Genomic DNA, 17,728 nt, shown 5'->3' with positions numbered 1-17,728 from the left:
CTCTGACCAAAACCCACACAGCCTTCAGAGAGGTGTGGAGCCCAGGGGTTAGCCTGGGACCTCTTTTAAATTGTTTTATTTGGACAAGTTAAGGCCTTTAAATAACCTTCTTGGGTACGTCAACACTGTTTGGGGCCTTTTCTGTCGGGTTGCAGCAGATCAGAGTCGGATCACAGATCAAAGTTCTCGTTGATCCCCTGATCCTATTTCACTGTCGCTCTGATCTCTATCATCACTCTTTGAGGACAGGTTGTTGCAGGGTACTGCAGAATATAAGGAATTTATATACCCCAATATGACCAATCTTGTTCAATTTAATGGTTTACACAGCAGTAGCCGCCTTTTAAAAATAGCTTGTATTTTAATGCTTACACAGTTTAAAATAAAGAAAATGATCGAGTTATCGAGTACTGACAGTGAGATATCGATCAGACTAAATCTAAATAGGATATTTCATCCATATTAGCAGTTCCATTCAGTCAATGCTAAGTCATTGGTGACACCAGGTTGCCATGGTGTAGCCCGGGACCTTGTCTCGAGGATGTTTAGCTCCAGTATCTCTTTTTCTTGAATTGTCTTTCTTTCTGTGTTGAAGTCGTATTCCAGTGGGACATGCGTAGTGCATGGTGATCCACTGCCGTTAAGGTCAGTAGAGGTCATAGGTCAAATGTCCACATCATTAACCATCTCTGGGTGTTATTGCTATGTCAGCCACACATTATGTTTCGTTCACAATAGACGGGTTGTCACATTGTTCAAACCGTTATCTACAGCCAAGCTGTGTTCTGTGTTCTGTCCCCAGGCATTCACACAATAAAGCCTTCCAATAGAACAGCCTTTTATTGCATTGTCAGCCATATTCCAGCATGTATCTCTTTGGCCATCACTTGGTTTACGTGTATGTGCTTGAGTGTGCACGTGGGTGGGTTTGTGCATGCATGCATGTGTGTACACATGCGCGTATGACTGTTTATGTGTGCGTGTAATAATATATTTAATTTGAAGAGCACTTTACATTCGGAAATCTCAAAGTGCTACAGAGTTTAAGCGATAGAAAAAAAACTTAAAAAAAGGGGTTGTTAACATATAATACATAAACAGTAAAAGGGAAACATACAACGTTGTTTTTGAGAGGGTGTACATTGTAGGCACTTTTATAGCACTTGTACTTCTCTGTTGTCACTACTTTAGCTTGTTTGTAGGTGGGATTGTGAACTTAATTTCCTCATAGATTGGACCACCCTTCCACATCCTGTTACCTGCTCACTGCGGCTGCATTGCTCTTTTCTCTCACCTTGCCCGTTCACAATCAATTAGACACTAATGTAGTGAGATTGTATCTCAAGGGCCCAAAGCTGCCGATTATGTGTGTGTGTGCATGTGCGCCTCTTAGGATGTGCGTGTCTGTGCACACGTGTGCATGATGGCTGTAACTCAGGGTACAGGGGCTAACAGAGACTCATTAAAGAGGTTGCATTGTTAATTTGGCATTGCCCCTGCAGATCATTAACCAACCCACTAATCACCCTGACACACACACACACACACTTTTCTTATAGTACAAGCATCCATGAGTCCTAATTTCTTCATCATCAGTATATTCAGTGTTGATTCCTTGCATATGCCAATCTTTGTAATATTTGGTTGCTGCTATTTTACAAAAGTGCAAACTACATTACATAACATTACATTTATTCACCTGACGCTTCTATCCAAAGCTACTGACAAGTTAGTTCAACCATGAAGAAGCAACCAAGAAACAATATGATTAATGCAAGTACATAACATTCATCCAATAAGCAGCCTGCTCCAAGTGCTCCATTTTACAACGCAGCAATAGGAGAACGGAGAAATAAAGTCAGATAATTCTCCTTCCTGGGCCGGGATGCAGTATGACGAGGTCCTGCCCCGTCGGCGTCTCCTGGACTGAGACATGCTGGTGTCAGCGGGAGGAGACGGGTTTAGTTCAGACGGGGCTTGTAGTGAGGGAGGGGCCCCGCCAGAACGGGGGGGGGGGGACAGTCTGACCATGGCCAGGAGGTGGGATGGGCCTTCAGTTGGTTGAAGAGCACCTGGGTGGCTGTAGAAGTCCCTCACTCTCTGATTGGCTAGTGTGTGTTTCAACAAATCCACAAAAAAAGAAATTGTAAACATATGAACTGAATCTATCAAATCAACAAACTCAAAGTAACTTCAAGCTAGCCAGTGACTAAATGAAGCCACCATTCTTCTTTGTGTTTTTTCCATGTACAGGTTTTGAACCCTCAGCATCCACCTCTGCAGCACCACCCACCAAGAGAGTTCCACCTAAGAGGCCATCCCCAGTGGTCTCCACCTCCACCACCGCTAGACGGCTGAGGAGGAGGCTGGAGGAGGAGAGGGATCTACCTGTGCGGCCGCCACACTGCATCACTTGAAAAGGACAAATGCGTCCCTGCACAGGCCCAAGGTGAGAGAGGGGTCTGTCAACCATTTGTTCCACACACAACAGTTATTGGTCTCTTTTTACGTGCACCCTGTGGTTAGAAATCTTGGTATTATGCTGGATAGCTCTCTGAATTTTAATAAACAAATCAATAGTGTGGTCGAAAGTGTCCTTTTATCCCGGAGTGATCTTGAAATTCTCATACATGCTTTTATCACCTCAAGACTTGATTACTGCAATATTTTATACACAGGTCTTTCTCAATCTAACATCCACAAATTACAGATGGTCCAGAATGCAGCAGCCAGAATGCTCACTCGCACTAAAAGAGAGAGCACATCACACCAGTCCTGGCTCAGCTGCACTGGCTCCCTGTCAAATTCAGAATTGATGTTAAGATTTTACCCTTTGTTTTTAAAACTCTTAATGGCTTAGCCCCCCCCCTTATATTGCTTAAATGCTTTCCCCACACTTTCCCCACAACCACCAGGTTGACCTGGACATCCACAAAACAGCGCCTATCTGTCCCCTGTACACGTCTTAAAACTAAAAGGTGAGCGGGCATTCTCTGTTGCTGGCCCAAACCTATGGAATCCCCTTCCACCTCACATCAAGTCCTCTACCACCCTTGTCAGTTTTTAAGTCTAATTTAAAGACATACCGTATTTTCCGGACTATAAGTCGCGTTTTTTTTGTAGTTTGGCTTGCCCTGCGACTTATTTTTCGAAGCGACTTATATGCCAAAAATTGTGCGTACATAATCTTCGGCTGCAAGATGGCACCGTCATTCATTAGGCCTACAACTGAACGCTGCAAGCCTACTGCACCACCGAATAAATTATATTCTCGTCGTCATCGTCCTCAATGTCCTCCGGTTCAACCAAAGCTACCCCAGCCTTAGCTGCAATGTTGTGCAACATAGCTGTCACACATATCACAGCGCATGACTTGGCCGGCGAAAACTGGAGCCCTCCGCTGGACTTGTGAAGGCATCTAAAGCGCAACTTCCACCACTATGTTGTTCTTATTATATATATTGCTTTCTTTCTACTTATTTGATGCATTTCTTTTTTAGTCAAGACCTGTGTATCCCTGGGCCCCTTTTATCAACTGTCCTGCCCAACCCTGACTTCTGTCAATGTAAAGCGCTTTGGGTCAACTGTTGTATTTAAATGAGCTATATAAATAAAAGTGACTTAACTTGCCTTGACTTTTCAAAGACTCACTCACCAGCCTTTGAGTCGAACATGAGTAGATATTGTGGCAACCCCGGTCGTCGGCGGCTGCGATTCCCGAAACAAACGCTCGAGCACGGTTGCGGTGCAACGGTTTTATTACTGCAGCTCACAAAAGAAAGGGGAAATCACACAGCAACTCAGGTTTCTTCCACACTGGGGCAAAAAGGGTGAGGGGTCTCTGGGTCCGGTCCGTCGGTGAGGTCGACGTGGCTCCCTCTCCCGGCATCTCCCGCCCCGAATGAGTGGAGAAGCAAGCTATTTAAGCTGCTTCTCCGCCTGTTCCTCAGGTGCTGTTCATCTCCTTAATTGGCAACGGCCGGGTTGCCACAAAATCCTTTTGGCAGGGGCGTCATGGGCCAACTGATCATGTGTCAATATAATCAAACTAAACTTCTATCAAACATAAACTAGAACATGCATTTCCTGCAGAAAATGCGGTGTGTGCTGTAATGCAAAGTTAGGATGAAAATATATTTGAATAAAGGCACCTAATTGAAGACGTAAAGAAATGTTGAATGGCTTAAATCACATGAAAAGATTTGAACAGAGTTCAAAAGTCTAAATGGAGTAAACAATGTAAACATGACTTGAACAAAATGAAATTGAATTGACTTGACAGGCACACCATTTAAAAAAAAAAGCAGCACAAATGCCTGATATATAACAATCTTATGTCCGATCGATCATCCATTTAATCGCAATTGAAAAAAGAAATACTGTTATCGTTGAAGCTAAACATTGTGATTCTAGGTTAAATATTGACATTGTGGGCATTGGGCTCTGCAGCGTCTGAAATGGTTCGCTTTTTGATGGCCACTGTGGGCTAGAGCGGCTGACGTGATAACGCTCAGCCTCAACGGCAACGAGACCAACAGGAAATATACGAAGCCGGTTTAAAATTAAACTGTTCATTTTGAAGAAAGTATGAATGATATCGAAAATCGGTTTAGATATATTTGAAGATCATTGTGTGTTGATTAGAGTAGAATAGCACTCTAATCAACACTTTTTAATATATTAAAAAGTGTAAAATATTTGTGATTTTTGAACGGTAGCGAGCGATTCCAAGTTAATTAGAATTTTTTTTGGAATGGAAGTGGAATTGATCCTCTAGGTGAAATTTTTTAGAAGGAGTAGGGTCTCAAAGTTTATCGACAATAATAAAGAAAGAATCAAGTCTAAGTATAGCAATATTTAAGCTCTGCTTGCAGCACTCACATAATAAGAATTTCAGGGAGAATGAAGCAAAAACATAAACTTAAACTTGAAAACAAATGATTTGGTCTATTCTATAAACTTAGTCTTTTAAATGTTTGTTAATTTGTTCTGACAATATATGTAAGTGTAACAATAAGACCATTTGTCCAGGTTGCCATAATAAGAATCATTCATTTTGGTGACACTGGGTTTTGCCTTTAAATGTCATTATCTAAATAGTCACTTTTTGGTCAAGTTTTTCAAATTTAGGACATTCAAATATTATCCCTAATTTGGTGCACCTACATGCACATGGCTCTTTTTTGCACATTTTATACATTTCTGTTCATAATGATATGTAAGTATAAATTCATTGAGTGTGGTCAAGCCACATTATTGTTATCATGGGTCTTATTCTTCTTCCATTGATTTTTGGTAATTATCTTCTCCTGACGTTAACCATTTCCAAGGTGTACAATGCAGAGCCGTAGGGGTCGGTCCACTCATAGGAGCTGGTCTCCAAAAAGTAAAGTCACTTTAGGGCGCCATAACTCAAAATCTAAATAATACGATCAGCCTCTTTATTCAACCAATCACAAGTCCTCTTCGAAGCGTCCAGGGACTCAAAACTCAGCGTGCTGCTCATTAGCTTTGCTAGCATTAGCATGTTAGCATGCACACGGAATGTCACACGACGAGTTGCTCCCAACCGCTAGCACGACACTTCTAGGTCAGTATTTGTTGCCTCACAGGATGATTAAAGGGTTATCTTCTCTTTGATGGCTCTTTTGGTTCATGTTCTCCTCCTGTGACCAGCCCAAGAGTCTCGGAGCCCCCCAGCCCTGCTGAAGGCTCTGCCCCCGGGGGGGGGCTGATAATGAAACCATTCAGGGAGAATGGTTTCATTATCAGGGAGGGAGAACGTTATCGCTAACAGGGAGGGAGAACGGTATCGCTAACAGGGAGGGAGAACGGTATCATTATCAGTGAGGGAGAACTGTATCATTATCAGGGAGGGAGAACAGATTCAGATCAAACATTCTTTACATCAGATATTTTTTTAACAGACTTTCCAATGTTTTGTTACTATTTTTTGTTTGTCCTGTGTTGAATAAGGCAATATAAATTCTATACGATACCAGGCATTGATAGGATTAATATATCGTACATTATCATGGGAAAGGCAAGAAAAGGCAGTGATCATTATCCTCATTATCCTGCTCTCTGCTAGCGGACAGTGGGATTTTGGAGTCCAGGGTCTTGCGTGCATGAGTGTTTGCAAAGAGAGATAATGATGTGTCGTGTGTTTGTGTGTGTGTGTGTGTGTGTGTGTGTGTGTGTGTGTGTGTGTGTGTGTGTGTGTGTGTGTGTGTGTGTGTGTGTGTGTGTGTGTGTGTGTGTGTGTGTGTGTGTGTGTGCGTGTGTGTGTGTGTGTGTCTGTCTGTTTGTGTGCGCGCTGTGCAGTGCTTGTTATAATTGAAGGCACACTGTCCAGTGGGTTGTGAAATGGCATCTTTTGTTACTAATTGCATTATTGATTAATCAGTCAGCAAGTCACCAGTACAGTGAATTACACTTCCCTCAAATATTGATGCCATATATTATTATAGCAAATATTCAAAATTTCAAGAAAGTGTGTACAAGCTTATTTTAGCATTTGGCTAAAATACTCTCAAATTATTTAATAATTCAAAGATCCCTGGAATCAACTGGCAAAAAGCGTTGTTGAATACACGTTCAATGACACTGTTGTAAGACTAGATCTGAGCACACGCACACAAACAGACACACACATACACACACAAATAACCATGTGCATATTTTCAAAAGCCATACATCAATCGGTGTGTGAGCCGTAAGAGGCTTGAATAGACCAAAGACCACACACACACACACACACACACACACACACACACACACACACACACACACACACACACACACACACACACACACACACACACACACACACACACACACACACACACACACACACACACTCACACACACACACACACACACACACACACACACACACACACACACAAACTCCAACCCATGTACCTCAGCTTGAGAAGCTAAGAGGTGTTGACAGAGCAAAGCATCCTGCTGCACCGCTGATTGACCAGAAGACTCACTGTGGTTGTCTGTCTGTCTACTCTCTGGCTCTGTTTTTAATGTCGTAATTTCTCTGATTATCACACTCTATGTTTTGTCTTGTACGTCTTACTCTCCCAAGGCAGTGACATTCTTTGACCTTGTGATTGTCTCAAATCTCAAGCTTTCGAAATGAGAAATCACAAAAAAGGTGTTGAAAACCACATTCCGATTACATTGGCTATGCGATGGAGGACACATTTAAGCTCACACTAATACAAAGACAATACACACAGACACAGACACACACACACACACACACACACACACACACACACACACACACACACACACACACACACACACACACACACACACACACACACACACACACAGACAGACACACACACACACACACACACACACACACACACACACACACACACACACACACACACACACACACACACACACACACACAATGGCTCAGAGTGTAAGTTGAGCCATAGCTTTTTAAGCAGTAATGAATCTCTTAAACACACCAGCTGCTTTTCGTTAACACTATAATTCTTAGTCTGTGTTTGTGTGTAATAAAGGGTTGGCCTACTTGAAAGGCCCATACCAGGGTCAAGCTTCACTCACTCACACAGATTCACTCACTCACACATTCACTCACTGACTCGTACTCAAAGACACCAAAGCAGCGTTTTGACAGTCGAGCTAATGTTAGCACAGACTCACAAAAGACCCAAGGTTTGTGTTTAAAGGAGTCCTATTCTGCACTTACTGAAGTTAGAAATTTCATTTGGGGATATTATTTGAATATGGTAAATACTTTAATGTTAAAAATACACTATTATTATTATTATACAACTGTTAATTTCTTCAAAAAACACTTTGAACCCAAGGTAGAAGGTGGTCCTGTCCCTCGCTGGCCCACTCTGTTGTGATCGGTTAAACGCTTAGCGCGTGTGTCGGCAAACACGCAAGCAGTCCTGAGCTGCTGTAATTGCAGAGGGATACACAATTAGCTCAAATTGCCTTTTGATTTAGACTATAATTATTTGGCACTGAAAACTGCTTTATTTGATAATTACTTGGAAAACATTTTACAAAATGTAGACGGAATCTGCCAACTTATGTCAATGAAAACAGCATTTGGTTCAATAATTGCTGGAATGAGCAGATGGCAGTGAAAGATGTGAACGGTTAGATAAGGTGGGAACAACTGACCTTTTTCATACACCACACAATATGGAACTTTGCCTGTTTATCCAATTGATGGTCTATACAATTACCAACTTCTGGTCTCATTCTAGGCGTAACAAAGGGTGTGTTTAACTTTGTATTACAGTAATAAAATGATAAAAGATGAAATCACTTAACTACTAAGAATCGACAATAATAGTAGGGATTTATGTACAATGCCATGTTTTTTTTCTTCATAAAATCCGACATTGTTTTTTCTTGTATCATATGAAGTCAACACCAAAATAACAATGAGCATCCTTAATGAGCCTCTTTAATTGATCCTGATGGTTTCACACTCACCAACAGCGACAAGACCTATTGGTACCTATCATCTATCTGATCACTAGAACCAAGACAATTAAGGGATTACAACGTCTGTAATATCACAAGAACCATTTCGCCTACTGGGCTTGGATCATTGACAAAGTTAAATCAAAGTTATTTATCTTTGGCTGACGGGTAATTGAACGAAAATGCCCTACTTGGATTGAAGCTTTTTTGTGGATGTTCGTTTGGCAGGATGTGGAGCTGATGCAGGACATCGAGGCGGCGATGGGAGAAGACCTGGGCTCCAAGAGGCTGCTGGGGAAAGGAAAGGGGTAGGGGAAGTACCCCAACCTCAGCGATCGGAAGAAGAGTGCCAACAACTCCTGGTCCAGGCTGGAAAATAAAGTTTTATAATAATTAATAATAATTAATTTTGCTGCATAAGTAGTGCTGATTTATTTCATTAGACTGTAATAACTGCTATTATATGAACAGAGTAGTTGTAATGCTTTTTAGTTTTCCCCCACCTCCTTGTCGTGTCCCCAGGAGCTCGATGCGGCAAATGACTGAGGTGATGACTAAGATTGACAGTAGAAAACATGAGAAGTTCTCTAATCAGTTTAACTATGTGCTGAACTGATTGGCTCATGACCATGTGCTACATTTGGGCCTGGTTGTACTGGGGCTGGTCATGTATAACACTGTAGACCTGCAACGAGAATGAAGCCGAGCCGAGATCCAGCGTAAAGAAGGAAAGCATCAGGATAAAACGACTGAAGACGCCTCAACATCAGGATAAGACGTCTGAAGACGCCTAGACATCAGGATCAGATGTCTGAAAAGACCTATACATCAGGATCAGGCGTCTGAAAAAACGAAAACATCAGGATAAGATGTCTGAAAAGACCTAAACATCAGGATCAGATGTATGAAAACGTCTAACCTTAAAGGTCCCATGACATGCTACCAGGTGTGGTCTGACTAGCCGTTAAAAGCCGTTTTGGAAATCTGCCCCTTATTACATCACAGGTGGGCGTGTCCACCTAGATATGTGTTGGATAGATGAGCAATGTTTGCTACTGTCCACTGGGTAGGCTGGTAGGCTGATCTATAAAGTACACATCTAGGTGGACACGCCCACCTGTGATGTCATAATGGGCAGATTTCCAAAACGGCTTGTAACGCTAATCGTGTCATGAGACCTTTAACCCTAACATCAACCTAATTTTCCCGCTAAGCACAACCCCGAGTTTTACCCATTTAAATATTATGACGTTTTAAATGTAATGTAAATATTCTTGTTAAGTTAATGGATTTGTGAGTAGGTTATTAATGTTTATTGTAAAAACACATAAGTTGGCTCATTCAACTACACACTATTAAACATTTGAAGTTTAATATATTATAGGCCTACATTTGCATTGTATAATGTGTGTTGGTCTAAGACAAGCAGCGTATCTAAAATAAACATTTCATTTGTTTGCTATGATTTTAATTAACTTTTTCACTTAACAGCAATGCAGGTTACACTACAATAATATATTATATCTATGGGCATTATGCATCATACAAGCAAAACAAGTTCACTAACAAGTTGCGCAATTGCTACTTGTTAGCTGGTGAATATCGATTGTTTGATGCTTCACATTTGATAAACAGGCGTATTGTTCAATTTGGAAATTATGTGTTGTTTCCACTGAAGAACATGTGTCTAATCTTTCGGTTAGGGCCTATATTTTTTTGTTAAAGGCTATCAAGCAGAAATTGGAGTGGTTTAAAACGTTTGAGTTAATTTATATTAAAAAAATAATTATATTGGTTAAATAATAAGTCTACCTCGTATTTATCAATGACCTCTTCTTATTTAGTGTTCCATAGTAGGCTATATTTATATTCTCCACCAATGAGGAGTGGCCAAGGGGGCGGAGCGGACCTGGCGCTGTGTTCAACACAACTCCGAAGGTAACACGAATTCACAATAATAATTGAGCGGTTGTCCAGCTCGGAGTCCAGGGCGGGAATTCGGAGTCATTCCAGAACTCCGACCTGACGTCACTAACAACATCAAACACGGCGGCCTTCCTCGTTACTGGGGATAACATTATTATATTATTAGAAGTGGTGACGTTTTTAACCATATTTTGAAGTGTTACTACTATGCAGGAACATGGGTTCAGTGTGTGTGTGTGTGTGTGTGTGTGTGTGTGTGTGTGTGTGTGTGTGTGTGTGTGTGTGTGTGTGTGTGTGTGTGTGTGTGTGTGTGTGTGTGCGTGTGTCTGTGTGTCTGTGTGTGTGTGTGTGTGTGTGTGTGTGTGTAAAGACATTATATGGCGTAAGATATATTTACTAAATCGTTTCCTTAATTATCACCTATAATCTTTAACTATCATTTCAATGCAGAGTAGATTTCCGACCGTCGTCCAGCTGAGGAGGTTTGTTCACCTAGGAGATGAATGATGACCTCCTTCACGTGCCTCCATATCCTTTAATTGATAGCCTTTAACAAATATCCTTTAATATCCCTTTAACTAATATCCTTTAACCAAAATCCTTTGACTAATATCTTTAACTCATATCTTTTAACTCATATCTTTAACTAATAGGCTATCCATTAATGTCCCTTAACTCATATAATTTAACTAATATCCTTTAATATCCCTAAAACTAATATCATTTGACTAATATCCCTAACTGAACGACACCTTCCTGCGATAGACAACAGCATCATGCCGCCAAACCAATGACATCTTGAATATCTATCATATGGTGACATAAGTCCCATAAAAACATATATAAGCCAATAAGGGAATTTAAATAATTTGCTGATGGTGTGACGCAATTCCTTTCTTTTTTCAAACGGAGATTGCTATTGTGTGTTGACATAAAGTAGAGACACCGACAAATAACTAGCTGGTTGTCCGTAAAGGTTACATTAATGATTGAATGAATCAAATCAACCAGCTACCTCCTCACCTGCCTATATATATATATATATATATATATATATATATATATATATATATATATATATATATATATATATATATATATATATATATATATATATATATATATATATATATATATAGGCCTATATATATATAGAGAAAGAGAGAGAATACACACAATATACCTATATATATATATACAATATATAGACCCTACCTATCTACAATATAGCCTACCTTCATATATAGTAGCCTAGGCAAAGGGAACATAGCCGACAGTAAAAAACTGAAGCCTCACTAATTTAATAATTATTTAATTAGTTATTATTATTATTATTATTATTGTTATTATTATTATTATTATTATTATTATAATTAATACAAATAACAATATTTTATTTCTTTTGAAAACTGCGTGTTAAGAACCCAGTCGAATATTTCCAGGCCCCCATTTTAATCGAAAGAGTAATTAAAAGATTAAGCTTATTAGACCTGAAGGTAATGATTTATTATTTTTTATTAAACACCTATATAATATTCAGATGAAGAATCAATCAACTAAGATTTGTTTGTGGAAACTATAGCAACAAATCTCATAAATAACAAAAGTTATTTCAATTGAAATCGTCGCAGATTACATGGTAGCCTACTTAAATCAGGGAAAGCCATTCCACAATGAACGTTCAATATCAACATTATTATTCAAAACAATAAAAGCAACATTTATGTTATTCAATCTAAAGTAGCATTCCATTTAAAAGCTAACATTGACATATTTACATTTGTATAGGTAGGCCTATTATTTCACAATCTATTAAAATAACAAATTTCAAGGAAAACATCGGTAGGAAAATTATTCTTTACTTATCGGATCGAATCGCTATCATTTCCCTTCCGTAGAATTTAGTGACAAAATGTGAACGGACATAAAAAAACGTTAAATCCCGTTTTGCCCTTATTATGGCGGCTCCACATGCAGTCCGTTGTGTTTGGGACAGTCTTGTGCTACATCAGAAAACCCAAATGAACAGAAAACCTATCCATATAAAAAGTGTATTCTCCTTAATCCTGCTATATCTGAGCTGCAGTGTCCTGTATGAGTTACAGATCAGGGGGATATTTTGGGGTGTTTTCTGTTGTGTATAAGATGGAATGGAGAAGGCAGCTGTGTTGTCAGGCCTAAGAAACGATGGCAGTGGGGCTTCCTCTTTATCTGTCTAAGTGGTGCTGTCTACAGGTGTGTGGGGTTGATGGTGGGGGCCCGGGTCGTGTCTACAGGTGTGTGGAGTAGAAGGTGGTCCCGGGTCGTGTCTACAGGTGTGTGGTGTAGAAGGTGGGGGCCCCGTAGGTCTGGGAGCCCAGCATGAAGGGCGAGAGCACAGCGGCGTGGCTAGAGGTCAGGAAGGGCAGCTGCACCAGCCCCCCCGCGGGGCCATGGTGGTGCCCACCATAGCCCCCCCCGTGCATGGACAGGTGGCCCCCCATGGGGGGAGACTGGCTCAGAGGGCTGAGGCCCCCCATGCCCCCCCCGCCCCCCCCGCCCCCCGAGGTGGGGGCGCTGGTGTCCGCCCCGGGGTTCTGCTTCTTCCACTTGGTCCGGCGGTTCTGGAACCAGATCTTGACCTGCGTCTCGGTGAGCGACAGCGACAGGGCGAGGTTCAGCCGCTCGCACACCGACAGGTACCGCGTCGACTTGAACTTGTTCTCCAGCGCCACCAGCTGCTCGTAGGTGAAGGCCGTTCGCGCCCGCCGCGGCTTCCCCGACTTGGAGTCGGAGCCGGAGCGCTTCCTCTTGGGCTTCCCCTGCTGCGAGCCAGGCCCCGGGCCTGGCCCCCCCCCGGGGCTCTTGGTGTCGCGGGCCGGGTCCATGTGGTGGAGGCCGGCCTCCTCCCCCCCGCTGGGCGGGGCCGAGTTGCTCTCCTCGCTGCTGTAAGGCTCGTCAGGGGCCTCTGAGTCCGGAGTGGGGGCCCGGTGCTGGAACTCGTTCTCATCGGGGCCCCTGTACACATAGGCCTCCTCTGAGGGAACATGCACACACTGGATGAGTCCCATGTAGAACCGCACGCACGCACGCATGCACACACACACACACACACACACACACACACACACACACACACACACACACACACACACACATACACACAAACGCACGCATGCACGCACGCACGCACGCACGCATGTCTCAGCTGAAGTCTTAACTCCCATTGGAAGTTCCTACTTAAACCTTACAGCCTGCATCGTCTCCCAGAGGAGAAGGATCAAGATGTTGGTGATCTGCCTATTTCGTTCAAACATTGGAAAAAGTATTCTCCAAGACATCCATGCTATATTTTATTAAATAAAAGTTGCATAGAGTGCTACTGTTGCAGAGTTCTTGTGAAATATTTATGATTTGCTTTCCTCCAAAAAAGTTAAGAACTACACACATAATACAAGGACCAATTATGAACGAGAAAGAAAATTAGAAAATACATAACATAAAATAATAATAACGGTAACTAGGGCTAACTATATTGGGCTACTTAATGTACCCTAATGTATTTTACAGATCTTTCACCTTAAAATACCGTTAACTAAATTGCAACGTGGAGAAGACCGGAAGTCCAAAGCAGGGCAATTTGCTTGCGGTGAGGGACTAATTTGCTTAATCGAAAATGTTTACTAAATACAGTGTAATTAGTGTAGATTGATCGGGACTCTCGTTCAAAAAGGAAACCTTCCACATAAATTAGACAAAAGAGACACTTTGCATGTTGTGCCATTATACTGATTTTCATGTTCGCCGCTCAGAGGGAGAGTGAAGAAAGAGTAGTTAAGAGGTTCTTTTACGCAGATAATCGAACTCTCTTATTATAGCTAAATTTATCTTCAAACTAAAGGCTGAATATTTCAAATAAATATGAATCGGAAATAGCTTATTGCATTCATATTTCCTGTGTTGGGGACAATTTGAACTTGTTTTTATCGATCATCATCATAAATCTTTTTATGTTATTCATCTGAAAGGATAGGGCTAGTTAGTCATTCCAAATAGCCTCGATTTTAATAACAGTTATTCATTACTGAAGTGACCAAAAAAACTAGGCTAATTAGGCTTAGATCACTACCAAGAAAACATTTAGGCTATAGCATTGCATTATCATTAATAATTATATCGTATTTAATTGTGTCGTATTATACACATGTCAGATTTCCAATATCCGGTAATCCCCCCATACACACACATGCGTCGTCGTCGTCGTCGTTGTCGTCCTCTCTCTCTAGTTGGCCCATCGAGCGCCTCTAATTTACTTTACTCAAAAGTTGTTGGTTGGCTATTCATCCAGAGAACTGTAAGATGTAACATACATCTTTTACGATTGCTGTTGGATGAGGAAATATAAATGCATTGTGACAGAAGATAGTGAATTTATATATATATTGATTTGCTCTGCAACTATAAAGTAACCAACGAAAACATAGTGTCATCAAATAAAGATGGACAAACCCGGAACACTGTTCTGGCCTTAATTTGAAGTTTGTATTAGGCTACAACGCAGGACTCGACTTGTTATCGGGACCGCAGGTTGGGCCTTTAAAATGCACCCAATTTAGGAAGATGAAGTCGATTCACCCTTAAAACTAGACTGCAGAAGTGATCTAAGATATCCATCAAGTGTCAAAGCTTACTGTGGATCCCGGCCGCGGGCTTCCTGCCCACGATGGGGTCGTACTCCTCCGCGCGGCTCTTGTGGTCTGAGACGGGCTGCTGCTCCTCGCTCTCTCCACCCGCTCCCCTCCTCCGCTTCTCGGCGCCGAACTCCGCGTCCAGACGGTGGCTCGCGGGTCTCCGGTTACTGGTGAATTTGTTGGGATCCAGAATATCCAGAACCGAGAACGAAGTGGTTCTGTGACCCGCTGGTCCGGTGGGGCCTATTGACGCCTAATAAGGAAAGTTCAATAAATTGTTATTTATTAGGCCTATATTACCATTATTATTAGGCCTATTCTACTTCTTAGTTTAATAATGATCCTATAATTATAATTATAATAATAATAATAATTATTATTATTATTATTGTTGCTTCTTCTTCTTATTATTATTAGTTGTATTATTAGTTTAAGTCGAAGTAGGTAGCCTATTAGTAGGCCTATAAGTTGAAGTAGCAGTATTATTATGCCTATTTTAATCATTAGTATGCTATTGTTAATGTTGTCAACACTACTCATAATTATTTCGGTTATTATAATGGTCAACGAAAGCCCAATACGTATGCTATAATATCTCTCCGAAATAAAACTTAAACACATAAATGTTTGCAATAATGTATTAGCTCAATAATACTGTAATTGCCTTACTGTCATTAGGTGCTACTAGAGAAATCTACACATGTAAGTCCTATTAATTTATTCATTTTAAAAACACGCATATTTTCAGTCTTGAATAGTGCGAAAGTTAACCGACATGTTAACATTTCCTAATGTTTTAAAATACTTTCAATATGATTTATATTCGTTATTTTATTTTTTGTCAATTACAAGTCATTACTTTGTAAAAAGCATATCTTATATTTAGTAGGAGTAGGCCTAGCCAGACTAATAGTTTAATATGATTATTATCAGCGGTATGGCGCATGGTGCTCCTACCTGCTGGGGGGCGGGCAACGCGCCGTCCGCTCCGACCCGATCCGGTCGGCCCCGGGGGGGGTCGGCCCGGTCCGGTCTGCCCCGGGGGGACTCGGCGTGGCTCTCTGCTGGCTTGGGGTCTCTGACAGCAGGGGGACAGAAAGCTCGTTTATCCATGGCACTCGAGCCGTCCAATGTGTCTTCGCTCTCCGGACTCCCGACAGTCCCAGTCGCCGTGTGTTGGGCCGCTTCCCCTGTTCCCATTCCCAGTCTGTCCCGGCTCATTGCGTCACTTCTCTCCCAGTTGACCCATACGGGGAGGCTGTTTCTTAATGGTTAATATGGAGCAGCACTGGTCTACGTTAACGTTAACGATGTCTACTCATAGCCCGGACCTTTATAGATCTACAATCTTAACTTTAGATATGATGACCAGAGGACGCTTCCCGGGACATTTCACGATGCGCGCCAAAGTTTGCCTTTGAAGGCTTCAGATCAAAGGACCGCCGTCCGTCCTGTTTACAAAATAAAAGTTTCCGAACTGCAAATTCTTGTCTTCGCTGGGAGTCCTTCGGAGCGAAGTATCGGACGAATTAACGGAGAACGGTTTCCAGTTTTAGAGTTAAAAGAAACGTTCTGCGTGGAATCTCCATCCCGCCCTCGTCCTCAGTGTACCTCGTCCTCCTCCTGCTCCTCCGTGTACCTCCTCCTCTTCCTCCTGCTCCTCCTGCCTCTCCCGATCCTCCTCCTCCGTCTGCTCCTCCGTGGAGCTCCTTGGTGAGACCGTCTCGGTAAACGGGGGCCAACGGCAAAAAAACAACGAACAATAAAGCCAATCGACGCGAACAGTCAGTTCTGTTTCCGGCGGAGAACGGGTCAGCGAACCTTGTGGCTGTCCGGTTACCGGTGAGTGCGCTCGCCAGGCTACGGCAGGGGGTGGATAGGACGGTGATCTCTCTCTCCCGGTCTCCGTCCCGGATCTGGTTTGGTTAGACTCGACTCGCTCGTGCTCATGCATCACAAGTCGAGACTCTCTGTTTTGGTTTTAACTGCCCCCTCGAGGACCTGAACCTCAATAGTGTCACGAATCTCTCTCTCTCTCTCTCTCTCTCTCTCTCTCTCTCTCTCTCTCTCTCTCTCTCTCTCTCTCTCTCTCTCTCTCTCTCTCTCTCTCTCTCTCTCTCTCTCTCTCTCTCTCTCTCTCTCTCTCTCTCTCTCTCCCCCCCCCCCCCCCCCCTACCAACGGTCACTTTAAAACAACGCCTTTATTTATGCAGTCCTTTTCAGCTGATCTTGGTGTAATTGGCTACAAATTAATCCCACTTCACTAATGGCCAATTATCTCAGGTCCGCGCGCTCTAGCAGACACGCGGGGTCACTTGAAACGCAGGAAGAAACCCCATCCCATGACCGATGCACCGCCTACACGAAGATCACACCCGCCATACAAGTATGAAATAACTATTAATAACATAACAATGCACACCTGTCTGTGGGTTTGTGGCTTATTATGGATTTATAATAACTAACTAATAAGGAAACACATACATAATACAAAGTATTAATACGAGCTATTCTCTACATTTGTTATTAGGTTCTTCAGTAGCCCTGACTGGAGATAACACTGAACTGGACCTCAACTGTTAACATAAAACTATCCCAAGTGACGAGCAACTTGGTGAATTCATCTGTTTATT

At 42.1% G+C, this 17,728-nt stretch overlaps 1 protein-coding gene across 1 annotated transcript; it reads right to left on the bottom strand.

Annotated features, from left to right (window-relative positions):
- Positions 1-12,730: 12,730 nt before the first annotated feature.
- nkx1.2lb (NK1 transcription factor related 2-like,b) lies at positions 12,731-16,316 on the bottom strand. Its single transcript, XM_056601150.1, has 3 exons — positions 16,053-16,316; positions 15,096-15,348; positions 12,731-13,441 (listed from the first exon to the last, which is right to left on the bottom strand). The coding sequence occupies exons 1-3, from the start codon at positions 16,314-16,316 to the stop codon at positions 12,735-12,737; spliced, it is 1,224 nt and encodes a 407-aa protein (XP_056457125.1). The 3' UTR covers positions 12,731-12,734.
- Positions 16,317-17,728: the final 1,412 nt, after the last annotated feature.

The sequence above is a fragment of the Gadus chalcogrammus genome, chromosome 10 (assembly GCF_026213295.1).
Source record: "Gadus chalcogrammus isolate NIFS_2021 chromosome 10, NIFS_Gcha_1.0, whole genome shotgun sequence".
Classification (NCBI taxonomy): domain Eukaryota; kingdom Metazoa; phylum Chordata; class Actinopteri; order Gadiformes; family Gadidae; genus Gadus; species Gadus chalcogrammus.
The sequence above is the reverse complement of the archived record's forward strand: the minus strand, read 5'-3'. Positions and strand labels throughout refer to the sequence as shown.

Excerpts from the sequence above, each read along its gene's own strand:
- nkx1.2lb (XM_056601150.1), bottom strand. The coding sequence starts at position 16,316 with ATGAGCCGGGACAGACTGGGAATGGGAACAGGGGAAGCGGCCCAACAC. Across the intron at positions 15,349-16,052 it reads CGTTGCCCGCCCCCCAGCAG|GCGTCAATAGGCCCCACCGG; the intron begins GTAGGAGCACCA and ends TTTCCTTATTAG. Across the intron at positions 13,442-15,095 it reads GCCCGCGGCCGGGATCCACA|AGGAGGCCTATGTGTACAGG; the intron begins GTAAGCTTTGAC and ends ATGTTCCCTCAG.